Here is a 15343-nt window from a genome sequence, read left to right on the forward strand (position 1 = left end):
GCTGTGAATGTTATAAAAACTGTTATAGAAGAAACAAGTGATGGAAGACACTTTAACAAAAAGCAAGGCATTATATATTATATTTGTTAACATAAAACAGCAATCTGTTTACCTGTAGCATTTGCCCTGAATTGGACAAACCTGGCAGTTATTGCATGGAATACCGAGGTGTCTGTCAAGTCTCTCTCTTTCTGCTGCCAATAGTTTGGTGGAGTTTCTAAATTCTTCTTGCAGGAGACTCAACAGTGCAAATTCTTCCCGGCAGAGAGGACACTTGATGATGGTTTCATTCTCAGTTTTTGCCTGGTGTTCCGCCCAAATCTTCATGCATCTGATATGGACACTGTTACCACAGCTATATCTGTATTAAGAAAGCAAACTGTCACCAAGGATAGTCGCATGCATAATCAAGAAAGTTAAGACTAAGCACTATGATTATGAATAAGAACATGGATAGTCACAAAGCTGAAATGCCTACATTATGGTTAAATATGATCACTAGAAAACAGCATTTGGATTTTTCTGTTTAGATTTTTGTTTTAGTTGATAAGATGATCTTAAAACTTGTGGTTTCCAGAACCACTGCTTCTAGCAACTGAAATGTGGGATTTTAATGCTCATTGTGTTGCATGTGCTAAACAAAGCTTACAATATGGTACACTAGCAAAGAGCCGTAAAACAGTTGCAGTCAAATTAGTATCTCTATTACACCAGTGCTTTAAGTACAGAATTTCTAGTTATTCTTTCACCAAAGACTTTAACAGAATCAAATCTTTTCACTCTGAAAAAAGCTACATAAATCTGGCCTAGGAATATAAATAAAATTTTGTCAAAAATCTGGCCTTGTGATATGTTTATAGTCATAGAATATGGAAGTCTAATTGGCAACTGTTTTCTCCTGAGTTCAAAAGGCGGGTTTAGATCTGTTGGGCTCAATATTATTCAAGGAATAAAAACTCTCTTTCCTTGAAATCTGCCTGTTATAATTTCAGCGTGGTCATGCAGGCCCCCACTTGCCAAGAATGAGGCACATTAATTTCACCACATGAACACTGATTTTATAAACTGTTACTGGAGTAAAGAAAGAACTTGTTTTTTTTAACAAAAACACCAGACCCTTGACTGGAAAGACATTTGCATAGTAACAGACAGTACTTGGAAAGGACAAAGGGGCCACTCCCTGCTCCAACTTAATCCACACTGGACTTTTGATTACCAGGCATCAAAGATGGAGAAGCTAGCATTCCAGGTTGACTGCTAAGATGCTCCCAATACACAGAAGAGACCTGGTCAAATGAGTCAGTCTCGTGACCACCTTCTGGCCTACTAGGGGAGTTTTAAATTGGAGAAACAGTGTTTGAAGAAAGAAAGCTATTTGCTCCTAGACTGGAAAAAATCTCTCTCCTATCTGTTTCCATCTCCTTCTCACGGAACTGAAGACCCATTGAAGACACATGAACCTCAAGAGAGAAAAGTCTTCTACAGTGAACAAGGTTTAAGAAGAATACTGGGCCCCAACGAAAAGCAAGACTACCTACAATCAAGGAGTCTACAACAAGCTCGAAGCACAGTAACAAACCCCCTTCAGAGATTATCTCAAACTTTTTCACTTTATTTTTCTTCTGCTCTTTTCTGTCCCTGTTTGCACATGTGTATCGCATGTGCAAGCTAGCGTGGACGTGTCGTGTAGCCGTAGGCGTTAACCGATTAGAGTTTAAGTTTTAATTAATTTCACTGTTCGTCTTTAAACCCAAGAAAGTCTGTTTGTGCTCATTTCTTTGCCTTATAATTGGAAAGCGGTGAGCTAGATTCACCAAAGGGGAGCTCAAAATACAGTGTGTTTAAAAATTAAATCCTGTTACAGTAAGACCAGGTGAAGGCTGAAAAAGACCCCTCAACACCTTTCTCACCCGGTCGTAACAGCATCTATCATCAAAGAAAACAGCTTCCTAGCAATCTTGTTCCATGACAAAGTCCTTATTTATGATTGAAGTGTCGTAGCAATGTTATAACTGCTCTTTGCTTGAGTCTAAGTTTGTGCAGTGATATGCCCATTGAAGTTAGACTGTGTAAAAACTCTGGAGGGTATAGACCATTATCATCTGCTTTGTCTGTAGAATCAATGCTGATGTTTTCTTTTAATTCACTGGACAGCTTTTCTAAAACTTTTTCATTCAAATCTAGTGAATCTTCATTTTTAGCACAATAGCTTTTGAATAATAAGTTGTGTCAACGAACTGTCCCTGTTATTTTGCCACACTTAACCTTTAATTCCATCATCTCAGCCCCTCCCTCCCATGCCATCCCATTTCATCCTTCCCATGTAATCCCTCTTATGCCCATTCCTGCAATGCAATGCCATCCCATCCCACACTTGCTATCCCCATCACTTATGGAAACAATTTCTCCAGTCAGGGTAACTTTGATGCTGGGCTTCTCTTACCTTCTGCTGTTTCTGTTCTCCACTAACCCTCCCACCCTGCTGCTGCTGCCAACTGTTGGCAGCCGCATACACGTCATGCACTGCAGTCCTTTGTGTGCCCCCAAATGCCGTGTTTGCCAGGCACCACCCACCAAATAAACCTACCAACAGACACTGCCTTTAAAATGACCAAACAAAACTGTCTGGACAGACAAAAACTGAGTATTATTATAGATTAATGCAAAAAGATGAATACAGTAATTTAATCATCACCAACAAACAGCTACTGCCTAATGATGTAACATCACTGCATTCTACAAGAGAAAGCAGAAATTTATGATGCTGTAGCTTTTCCTGTTCTTTTGCAACTGGATTCCATGAAAAACACACAGTAAACAAATTCAATAGGCAGCATTAGAAGACATTTTTCAAAAATTTAAAGAGACCAAAATGGAAAATTAAAAAGACAAACTTGAGAATGGCATATATCTATCTTGTTCATCTATGTAATGTTTCATTTTAAAATAACCATAGAATATCAACTTAGCAAACGTTATAAGATAGAAGGTATGTTTGTTATTTTAAATTTGCATGATATTCAGAAGTACTATTTTTGCAATACTCAGTTACTGCCACTAGAGTGTACCAACAAGCTTTGTAACAACAATAATGCCATTTTCTCGATGTCATTGAATACTGCTAGAGTTTTCTGTTCTTCACTATTTACCTTGCTGGGTGGGATATGAGTTCTTGTGCCTGAAAATTTATTTAAAACATTAGATATGCAAAACTTCTTTGCTAGATGGCAGTCTACATTTAGATGTTTGTTCTAGATTCAAGTAACAGTTTCATCTAGCTGCTCCCTCAGATTTTTAAAATTAGGATATCTGGTGAAATCGGCAAGGATCAAATTGCATAGCTTTCGATGCAAAATAGGCTATATTTTGGACTGTGTGATACAGTGAGCTTAAGCGGCATCCTTTTGCCTCAGACATGAGTTTGAATCCAACCCAGACTGATGGTTTCCTCTGTTTGGTAGTAATAAGGGTTCTAGATTAAATAACTTTGAGTAGTGGGTATACACAATACAGTCTCTATTTCAGCATTAAATGGCAATCTCACTCAAAGAACTTAGGGTAGAAAATTGAAAATTATTATGCCATTGCAGAAGAGGTTGGTTGAGGCAGAGTGGAGGGGACTTTATTCGTGTCTATCATTTTTGTAACTAACATAGGATTGTCGATATTGACATTGGGAGCACAAAATGTAAAGCATTAAATTGTTTATCAAGAACATTGCTCGCCTTGATTAGAACAAAATTCCCAAGTAGTCAGAAAAACGAAATGCAGCCATACTCAGCGAGATGGGGCTGAATTTTACGCTCTCCCCCCCTCAAAGAGCAGGATGGTGGCGGAGGGGTGGCATACAATGGAGCTGGAGTCTCCAGGCGCCCTTCCCAACCTGCTCCCACCACCACTTTACGCAGGGTGGTGGCGGCGAAAAAAGGCCCAGTTAATGGCCACTTAAGTTTTGGATTTTACCCATGGCTAGTCAGGTAGCCGTGGCCCGAGAGAAGCTGCCTGACAAAAGCAGGCAGCTCTCCGACGGCCCGGTGGGGGGGTGACCCTCATGATTGGGCACAGGGTGCCCGATGGAGGGTTCCCCCGCTGCCCCAACCACACCCAACACGCTTCCTGTCCCCCCAATTGACCACCCTTGCTTCACCGGGGCCTGACCGTTCACCCCCGGCGAGGAAACCAAAACTGACCTTTGTTCCGGGCTCCCTGACATCTTCTCTTTATGCTTGGCTGTAGTTTCAGCAGTGGCCACCGCTTCCGGTGGCGTTACTGGGACTAAGAGCTGCCGGCCTGCTGATTGGCTGGCAGCTCTATTAGGTGGGATTTCCTACCTCAAGCGGGTGGAAGTTCCGCCTCACATCAATTAAAGCCCGGCGACCCGCGAAATACGGGTCGGATCCCCAGGTGGGTTCGCCACCGACTTTTCAGTCGGTGGCCGGCTCCCATCCGCCCAGGGTTTCACAGGTTCTCAAAGGTACTGTTGGGATGAGGACACCTGTTTTCATTTTTAACTTAAAGACTACTTTAAATCACCTATAATTAAAAACCGTATACAGACTTAGCTAGTATTCTGTTTCAACAATTCTCCAAGTTCAAGCAGGACCAGGAGTTGGTGTGTCAGGTCAGTCCACTCAAAAAAGTACAAAATTATTTCAGTTTAAAAATCTTTTTGAAATCAACAAAATTTTACTGGGAATTTCCAATACTGAAAAATAAAAATGTAATGTTATGTTAAATAAACATACTAATGCCCATTTATTTTGGTATCAGTACAAGACAATCTTTTACGATAAATTGATGCTGAACATGCAGAGCAACATACTGGTAGCAACTGCATCACGTATGGCATGGGTAGTGACACCATATGAAAGAGATGACCATCTACCAGGAGTGTTCCATGTGCATACTGTGTGCAGCCAATTTTTAAAATTTCGAATTAAAATTCTTTAAAAGAGCTTTATGGTTACTTATTGACATTAATGTATAACAATAGCAAACAGTTGACTAACAGTAGCAAGGAGCCAACAGGAAAAAGTTTGCCAAGAGCTGAAAGCCCACTGTACATTAGCAGATCTCTGCTTTCTCAAGTGGTAGAGGAAGTAGGATTTAGATAGCTACTTACCTGCTTTAAAATAAGCACTTAAAGATGCACCTTGTACATAAATTGCAGGAGAACAGACCCCTTTCTTCCATGCATTGTCAGAGTCTCACAATGACAATTAATATGCACATGAACCATGTAACACATACTCAGGAGGAATAACATTAGTCAGTCCTGTGAATTTGAAATATTCATCACTGAAACTTATCCTCCAGTGACAAAGCAATCAAATACCAAGCCTTTCCATTTCTTGGTGCATTGAAAGCATTGCATGTCTATGCCCTCATTGACCCCAGTTTCAACTAATTTCATTTTCATAGAAGCTAAAATTACAGGTCAATTATCTTCTAAAGTTTCACGAATAGAGTCAATAACCTGTTTGGTAGCAATAGGTGAAGCTCCTATCTGTAGCTTCTGTGTTAATTAAGTATGCAGACTGTTCACTGAGCCATTTCAAACATGAACAAAAGAATTGAACTCAAGAGGTGAGGTGAGAGTGACTGCCCTTGACATCAAGGCAGCATTTGACCAAGTGTGGCATCAAGGAGCCCTAGCAAAACTGGAGTCAATGGGAATCAGGGGGAAAACTCTCCGCTGGTTGGAATCATACTGAGCACAAAGGAAGATGGTTGTAGTTGTTGGAGGTCAATCATCTCAGCTCCAGAACACCACTGCAGGAGTTCCTCAAGGTAGTGTCCTAGGCCTAACCTTCTCCAGCTGCTTCATCAATGATCTTCCTTCAATCAAAAGGTCAGGAGTGGGGATGTTCGTTGATGTGCAATATTCAGTAACATTCGCGACTCCTCAGATACTGAAGCAATCTGTGTAAAATGCAGCAAGACTTGGACAATATCCAGGCTTGGGCTGATAAATGGCAAGTAACATTCGTGCCACACAAGTGCCAGGCAATGACCATCTCCAACAAGAGAGAATCTAACCATCTCCCTTGACATTCAATGCATTATGATTGCTGAATCCCCCACTATTAATATCCTTGGGGTTACCATTGACCAAAAACTGAACTGGAGTTACAAACACCATGGCTACAAGAGCAGGTCAAGGCTAGGAATCCTGTGGCAAGTAACTCAACTCCTGACTCCCCAAAGCCTGTCCACCATCTACAAAACACAAGTCAAGAGTGTGATGGAATACTCTCCACTTTCCTGGATGGGTGCAGCTCCAACACCACTCAAGAAGCTCGACACCATCTAGGACCAAGCAGTCTGCTTGACTGGCACCCCATCCACAAACAATCACTTCCTCTACCACCAATGCACAGTGGCAGCAGTGTGTACCGTCTAAAAGATGCACTGCAGCAATGCACCAAGACTCCTTAGACAGCACTTCCAAACCCATGACCTCTACTACCTAGGACAAGTGTAGCAGATGCATGGGAACACCAGTACCTGCAAGTTCCCCTCCAAGTCACACACCATCCTGACTTGGAACTATATTGCTGTTCCTTCACTGTCGCTGGGTCAAAATCCTGGAACTCCCTTCCTAATAACCTGTGGGTCTACCTACCCCACATGGACTGCAGCGGTTCAAGAAGGTGGCTCACCACCACCTTTTCAAAGGCAATTAGGGATAGGCAATATCCCTGTCCTAGCCAGCGATGCCCACAACGAATGCAACTCCCATGAATGAATTTTTAAAAATTAACCAAGGTGCAGATAATTATCAAAGCCAGTATTAACCAAAAGAAACTATTGTGATTAGACTATGATTTAGAAATTAAAACGATACCTTAAAAATAAAAAATCTGGTGTTACTGTTCATAGTGTAATAGTAGCAAAATCGTTATGTAAATATTACTTTTAGTATCTCAGCCAAATGGCCTTTCTTCACTTATTAGCCCATAGAGTGAACATTTGAGCAACAGGCCACTTGATTGTGGGAGCCTCACAGCTGAGGCCAATCCCAGACTCTGCCAATGTCTACACATGCATTATCCCACAGGGGAAACTGGACAGTGATCAAGATTAAGAACCCTGGTTAACATTTTTCCCATTGTCTTCAGCCAGAGGATGTTGAGGTCAATTATATTAAAACCAACTGTCACCTCGGAACAGAACAGCCAGCACACTACAGGCCAGTGGTCAAACCTAGGACTTTCCTTGTTTGATATAGATTAATTGTTTTTCACACACCTCCTATTTATTTTGGAGGCCCATGAAGTGAGGTTGTTGAGTTGTACCACAATAAATTGTAGTTTCACTTGCCCAATGTAACCACAAGGCCACCATTGGAATATGAAGAAATGAAAGGATTTCTCAACATATAAAATATTAAACAGCAATTTTTGAATAAATGAAATTGAGAATTTATAAAATCATATTGAATAAATATACAATTTACATTGATTAGTTATGCTTATTTTAAACTTTGCTCTGCTATGATTAGTGAAGGAGGTAAGCATAGCAATAGTACTTTAACTCTCATTGATCATAAATAATATTCTTTAACACTTTCCCGATGTTGACAGTTCTGTGCATGATGTACAAGTATGGAGCAAATTAATATACCTGTCCTCTGGGTAATCACCACCAGCAATCTCAAATGTCTGAGTTTATGAAGCTGTCAAAATATTTAATTTTCCCCAAGTTGATCAAACAATATTTTGCAAGCTATATTAGAAAAGTTTATTTTCTTTTTCAGTCTTCTCCTCTGTTCAAAAATATAATCTAATATTACAACAAGCACAAGTCTGACCTGCAATAAGTTACAGGTTGTTTCTTTTTCAATAGCTCTTCCTGACAAATAGGACAGACATCTTCTGGATCAATTTCCTTCTGGCAGACAACTCCAACCATTTCTTCATCATTTTGCTTTATCTTAGATTTGCTGGCAGGTGGCTGTAGAGTCTGCTCTGTATGAAGACTGTCCAACAATATTTCAATTTCTCGGTCCACAAGGCCGAGTTGGAACGAGTCTGAAAGGAATGGAGATTACACATTCACTCCAATACTTATGGAACAATTTTAAATCTACAATTATATTTAACACAGCATTATATTTCTATACCTTGTTCCATGCAATGATAGCACCAATACAGGATTTTTACTTTGTCTGATCACCACTTCATTTAGAATAACGCATACTTCCACACTATTAAAATATAAATAGAATTAAATGTGAAACCAGTTTATTCTCCTTTCAATTTGTCTCCCATACTGATTTATGCTGAAGTATTTTTCGACTGGACTGTTCTGATGAAAGGTCATTGACCTAATATGTTAATTCTTTTTCTTTCTCCACAGATGCTGCCAGACCAGCTGAGTATTTCCAACCTTTTCTGTTTTTATTACAGAGTTCCAGCATCTGCAGTATTTTGCTTTGTACTGTTCTACAGGCTGGTTCCTGATATGTCACTGAAATGACAATTCGTTGTGTGTGGCGCTTGGCATTGAGCGTTAGCAAGCTATTTGATGGTAGGTTGCATCATGCAGAACTGATGCTGACCTTGCCCTATAGTGATTTAAACACTCTTTCTAGCAGGAGTCATGAGTAGTGATTAGCAACAGGGACCCCAGCTGATTTTCCCTTCCTAGCTCAGAATCACTGAACTTAACCGGAACACATTACAACTGCCCCAGTTTAAATAAGCAGACTCAGTACAGCCAGAGCCTTAAGATCTGTAGCTCAGCTCCATATCGATTTTACCAAATGAAGCAATAGGGGAGCTGTGCAATCATATTTAAAACTCATTTTCATTTGTATTAGAAACATCGAAAAATAGGAGCAGGAGTAGGCCATTCGGCCCTTCGAGCCTGCACCACCATTCAATACGATCATGGCTAATCATCCAAACTCAGTACCCTGTTCCCGCTTTCTCCCGGCATCCCTTGATCCCTTTAGCCCTAAGAACCATATCTAACTCTTTCTTGAATATATTTAATGATTCAGCCTCAACTGCTTTCTGTGGTAGAGAAATCCACAGTTTCACCACTCTCTGGGTGAAGAAATCCCTCCTCATCTCAGTCCTAAATGGCTTACCCCTTATCCTTAGACTGTGACCCCTGATGCTGGACTCCCCCGCCATCGGGAACATCCTTCCTGCATCTAGTAATTTTTCATCTATTAGTTTTTCAGTTACACTAAAGCGAAATTCAATAAGCAACTGATATTTTCAATAAATTAAAACAAAGCAAATTTTAACTCCATTATTCAAGAAAGGAGGAAGACAGAAAGCAGGAAACTACAGGCCAGTTAGCTTAAAATCTGTCAAAGGGAAAATGCTGGTATTATTAAGGAGATTATAGCAGGTCATTTAGAAAATCTCAATGCAATCAGGCAGAGTCAACACGGATTTGTGAAAGAGAAATCGTGTTTGACGAATTTATTAGTTATTTGAGGATAATGTCGATAAAGAGGAACTTGTAGATGTGGTTGGTGTACTTGGATTTACAGAAGGCATTTGACAAGGTGGCACATCAAAGGTTACTTAACAAAATAAAAGCCCATTGTACTGGGGGTAACATATTAGCATGGGTAGAAGATTGGCTGACAGGAAACAGAGAATAGGAAAAAATGAGTTGTTCTCAGGTTGGCAAGCTGTAACTAGTGGAGTGCCACAAAGATCAGTGCTGGGGCCTCAACTATTTACAATCTGTATCAATGACTTGGATGAAGGGTCAGAATGTATGGTTGCTAAATTTGCTGATGACACCAAGATAGGTAACAGAGTAAGTTGTGAAGAGGACATATGGGGCTGGATTTTAGAGCCCCGCCACTGTTGGGAACATTGGCGGGGGGCAATGAAGATCGGTGCAGCGGAGGTCTGCCACCAGCCCCGACTGCTGTCTGCCACTGGCCCCAATGGCTGCAGGCCCTGCACTGATCTCGGCAGCGGCAGTGAGGCCTTGTGGTGGACACCCTGCTGCTCGGCGATGGGACCACCATTTCAATATGTAAACTAATTTATATACCTGATTTAATGAGGGTCCCGTCACCTCCTTAATCGCCGCACCAATCTTCATTCTGGCAGCCCACAATGCCGCGCCTTCGAATCCCCGTTCAGGGAAACATGACACGACACCTATGGGAAGAGGAGAGGAGGAATTTTTCTATGTGAGGAAGGTAGGGTGTGGGGTAACATTGCCACGGATTGGTCGGGGGGGTCGGTGATGGGAAGGGGTGAAGGGCAGAGGTGCCTAACTTTGGGGCGGGAAAGTTCAAATTCTTAATAAATGAGTTCTGGGGGCGATAAAGGGCAGGAATGTTTTGAGATGCCAGGGGGTGGGATGTGGTGGGAAAATGAATTTAAAGGTAATTTATTTCTGCTTTTTGGTAATTCAACTGACCTGGCCCTTTAATCTTTAAATCTCCATTAAGGGCTGTAAGCCCTTTAAAAATGGCACCGGCACCTGTGTATTGGCACCGGACTCATTGCCGGCGACAGCTCACCTGGCCCCTCCATGTAATCGTGGGTGGCAGGCGCCGCGGCCATGCAAATGAGCCGCCACGTTTGAAATGGTGGTGGCTCCCAGACGTGGTGCCCATGTAGGCGGAGTGCATTTTTTTAGATCCGCTGCCTACTTCGGCAGCGGACTCTCAAAATGCAGCCCGAGGAGTCTGCAAAGGGATGTAGATAGGATATGTGAGTGGGCAAAGATTTGGCAAATGGAGTATAATGTGGGAAAGTGTGAACTTGTCCACTTTGGCCAGAAGAATAGAAAAACAACATATTATTTAAATAGAGACAGATTGCAGAACTCTGAGATGCAGAGAGATCTGGGTGTCCTCGTACATGAAACACAAATAGTATGCAGGTACAGCAAGTGATTAAGGAGGTGAATGCAATATTGTCGTTTATTGCAAGGGGAATAGAATGTAAAAGTAGTGATGTTTTGCTACTGTTGTACAGGGCATTGGGGAGACAACATCTAGAGTATTGTGTACAGTTTTGGTCTCCTTACTTAAGAAAGGATATAATTGCACTGAAAGCAGTTCAGAGAAGGTTCAAGTGACTGATTCCTGGCATGAGAGGGTTATCTTATGAGGAAAGGTTGTTCAGGTTGGGTCTGTATTCACTGGAGCTTAGAAGGATGAGAGGTGATCAAATTGAAACATACAAGATCCTGAGGGGACTTGGCAGGGTGGATGTTGAAAGGATGTTTCCACTTGTGGGAGAGATTAAAACTAGGGGGCACAGTTTAAAAATAAGGGGTCTCCCATTTAAGATGGAGATAAGGAGAAATTCTTTCTCTCAGAAGGTCATGAGTGTGTGGAACTCTCTTCCCTGGAGAGTGGTCGAGGCAGGGTCATTGAATGTTTTGAAGGTAGACGTAGACAGATACTTGACAAACAAGGGAGTCAAAGGGTATCGTGGGTTGGCAGAAATGTGGAGTTGAGTCCACAAACAGATCAGCCATGATCTTATGGAATGGCAGAGCAGGCTCCAGGGGTTGAATGGCCTACTCCTGCTTCTAGTTTGTTTGTATGTTTGTCTGTAACATTGTGAGGCTCAATTCAGGATATCATAAAGGAAGAACTACTGTAGAATTAAAGTTGGAATTTTTTTCTATAGCTATTAAATGCTGATGCACAGGGCAGAATTTTCCCAGCCAGGTGGAGGCAGGTTCCAGAGTGTGCGGGGTGGAAGTCCTGGAATTTGACATCAGGTGAGGATCCTGACATGACCCCACCCTCTTGCAGCTTTCCCCTGTGGAGGGTTGCAAGTCCAGGGAGGAAACCTGTGCGTGTGATGGGAAAGCAATTAAGAGCCTTTTTAACCATGAATTCCTTCTTTCGCAACAGCGCACGGCTTCCAGGCTGGGTCCCTAGAGTCACCAAGGCGTGCACAGTGGGAGGAGCCTCTTCAGTGAACCTGACAAGATGTGAAGGCTTTACACGGAAGAGCTCCAGCCATGGCCATTGAAAGACTGCTGTTCAAAGCACTTCTTCTCTCAGAGAGTGCTTTCACTACTTGACTGGTGATTGCTAACCTCTTGGAAGTCACTTCACCTGTCTAACACTTCCATCATCTTCAGCTGCATTTTTCTGCTGCCAGCCTTCAATACAGCATGGGAGCAGCTTATGCAGCTCCATCTTCCACCTCTGCTGAGGGACAAGAGCAGGGACCACACGACTACCAACAGCTCTAGCAGCAGCAGGAGCAACACCAGCAACAGAACCAGTTCCCTTTTCTTCAACTGCACGTCCGCCTGCCTCCCACACAGGGCAGATGGGATAGACACTGAGATCCAGCTTGAAGGAGCCAAGACCCCAAACACAGGGTCTACAGGATGACAAACATTCTCTCACCATGTCTGAGCATCAGTGCCTCAGGAGGCTCAGGCTCTCATTGCAGGTCGCTGCTGACATCTTCAGCCTCCTGAAACAAGCCCTCCTTCCCAATGGAGCAGGTGGGAACACATTGGCAATAGCCGACAAGATGCCTGGTACTGGATGCACAAGTTGATTATGCTTAGCTTTTTATAGCCTGTGGTATGAAAGGGACCTTCCAATTTTCAGTCAAATGCACACATATATAATGATACATGGACAGTTTCATGTTGAAATATTTAGTTGTCATTTATCAGCCAGGTGACATTGGATAATACATGATGTATTGAAGGTACAGTGTTGAACAAAAGCATTGTCTCAGCCTTAGCCATGTTAGTATTTCTCATCATCTGATTACAATGAAAGTTCCGTAGGTAAAATCATAGTGCAGGACTCCAAATCCCTTAAAATTATTTTAGTAATACAAAAATGAAAAACTGTATATTTATCCAAGCTGCCCTATAAATTTCAACATATGGGATCTCACAGTAATGCAAGAGAATCTTATAACCCCTTTGTGTCGTTAACTTTTTTTGTTGGTAGAAGTTAATTTCTATGGTATATCACAAGTACATTGTATCATGCAGACCCCCACCTGCCAATAATGAGGCATATTAATTTTGTCAGATGAACATTGATTTTAAACTGTTGCTGGAGCGATGAAATGACTTGTAAAACAGATCAGCTGTGGCTGGAAAAACATTTACATACTAACAGTGCTTGTGGAGGCAAAGGACCATTCCCTGACACATTCAACCCACAATGGACTTTGATCACCAGACACTGAAGGTGAAGCTCACACTCCAGAATGACTGCTAAGATGGCCGAATCCACAAACAGACATGGGTAAACCAGCTGGTCACATGACTAACTGGCTGCTCCAGGTTTTTTTGAACTAGCCACAGACAGTTTGAACTCAGAGAGACTGTTTGCTCCTAGACTGAGAAGACCTCTCCTGTCTGCTCCCATCTCTTTCTCACAGAACTCCAAATCCACTGAAGATGTGAACCTCAAGAGAGAAAAGTCTCCCACATCAAACAAGGTTTAAGAAGAATACTGGGCCCCAAGGAAAAGCAACACCTACCTACATCAAGGACTCTACAGTGAGCTCTCAGAAAGAGTAACCAAAACCATCTTCAGATATTGCCTCAAACTTTTCCCCTTTATTTCTTCTGCTCTTTTCTGTCTCTATCTGCAGGTGTGTTTCGCGTATGCGTGCTAGCCTGGGCGCGTTGCGTATACGTGTTTGTTATCCGAATTAGAGTTTAAGTTCAATAAAGTTCAACCTTTCTTCTTTAAACCTAAGAAAACCTGTTTGGCTGGTTTCTTTGCCTTATAATTGGAAAGCAGTGAACAACGATTCACCAAGGGGGGAGCTAAAAACACAGTGTGTTTAAAAATTAAACCCAGTTATGGTAAGACCAGGTGAAGGCTGAGAGGGAACCCAAGACCCCTTTTTCACCTGGTCGTAACAGAAATTTGGGGGCTACCGTCCTGGATTTTACCCTCAAACGAGAGAAACTGGAAGTGGCAAGCCAAATTGTTCCCAATCAAAAAACAGCAACATTTCAATTCAGGTTTTCTTGTGGTTGTGTGTGCTTGAATACTAATATGTCTGCAACAGAAGCTAGTATCTGCCCAAGCCATGGTGAAGTAACTTGGGATAAGTTAAAAGCACTGTCTAGGGAGGAGTTGAGGAAATTGGCTGAGCAGTGCAGGTTCACTGTACGTGGCAAGGCTAGGAAGTCTGAACTCCTAATGCTAGTGGCCAACCATTTTTCCCTTGAATCTGAAGAAGCAGAAACAGGGTCAGAAGTAGACTCTGACAGGGTATTGCTAGCAAAATTACAATTGGAACAGAGGAAACTTGAATTTGAGGAAAGAGTAAAAGGAAGAGAGAGAGAGGAGGGGGAGAAGGAACGTGAAGAAAATGAAGGCAGGAGAGGGAGAGAGAAAGAACATTCAGGAAGAAATGCAAAGAGAGAGTACTGAGGCATCTTGAGTTAAATAGGGGGCGACAGAGTAAACCCAGTGAAAGCATGGCCAACATGGAGGAGCGTAATTCAGGGCTGGATACAGTATCATTAAAACTAGCTCAACTAATTCCAAAATTCAATGAGGAAGCTGTGGAAGCATTTTTGTGTCTTTTGAAAAACTGGCAAGGCAGCTAAAACGGCCAGCTGAGACTTGGCCTCTTTTACTGCAAAGAAAGCTAACCAGAAAAAGCCCATGAGGTTTATTCCATGTTGCCAGATGACTGTTCACCAAATTATGAACTGACAAAAAAACGCTATCCTCGGGGCATATGAAGTAGTACCCAAAGCCTATCGCCAAAAGTTTAGAACCCTCAAGAAGTAAGTTGATCAAACGTATCTGGAGTTTGAAAGAGGTAAGCAGCTGGCTTTTGATCAGTGGCTGAGGGCTCTTAAAGTACAGCTCAGCTATGAGAATCTCAGAGAAGTAATTCTGTCGGAGGAATTTAAAAACTCTCTCCCACTCGCCATAAAGACACATGTAGAGGAGCAGCGGGTTCACAGAGCCTGGCAAGCAGCCGTTCTGGCTGATGAGTTTGCTTTAATTTATAAGTCGGTTTCCCAGAACAAATCCTTTCCTAATCACCCCCACAAATCTGAAAAGAACAAAGGGTGGGAAGGTTGACAGGAGCCCAAGCAGTCCTGGGACAGAAAGAAAAGCAAGCGACACAGAGGGCCCTCCTCTAGCCAAAAAGGAAGATGCTGTGAGCAGGAGTGAGACCCGGAGACCTGTGTGCTTCCATTGTAATAAAGCAGGGTATTTAAGAGCTGACTGCTGGAAATTAAAGGGAAAACCGGTAGGGTTAATCAGGGCACACCCGCTCAGTGAAGAAATGAACTTGATGGAAAGCACAGCAGAACAAGTTGTGGCTTTAACTGCAGTAAGAGTGAGACCCAGGAAGTCTACCGCTACAGAGGGCAG

At 42.3% G+C, this 15343-nt stretch overlaps 1 protein-coding gene across 3 annotated transcripts in view; it reads right to left on the minus strand.

The window, feature by feature from the left end:
* zswim2 (zinc finger, SWIM-type containing 2) overlaps positions 1 to 15343 on the minus strand; it is a 69787-nt gene that overhangs the window by 34780 nt on the left and 19664 nt on the right. For 2 of the 3 annotated variants that reach the window (XM_068035585.1, XM_068035584.1), the window contains exons 5-6: positions 7814 to 8033; positions 113 to 361 (exon numbers count right to left, since the gene is read on the minus strand). In XM_068035585.1, the coding sequence (XP_067891686.1) occupies positions 113 to 361; positions 7814 to 8033 (469 nt within the window). Of the gene's footprint in view, positions 1 to 112; positions 362 to 7813; positions 8034 to 8125; positions 8165 to 15343 lie in introns of those variants that run through there. The other variant, XM_068035586.1, reaches the window with a different exon arrangement.

This window comes from Heterodontus francisci, chromosome 7 (assembly GCF_036365525.1).
Source record: "Heterodontus francisci isolate sHetFra1 chromosome 7, sHetFra1.hap1, whole genome shotgun sequence".
NCBI classification, from domain to species: domain Eukaryota; kingdom Metazoa; phylum Chordata; class Chondrichthyes; order Heterodontiformes; family Heterodontidae; genus Heterodontus; species Heterodontus francisci.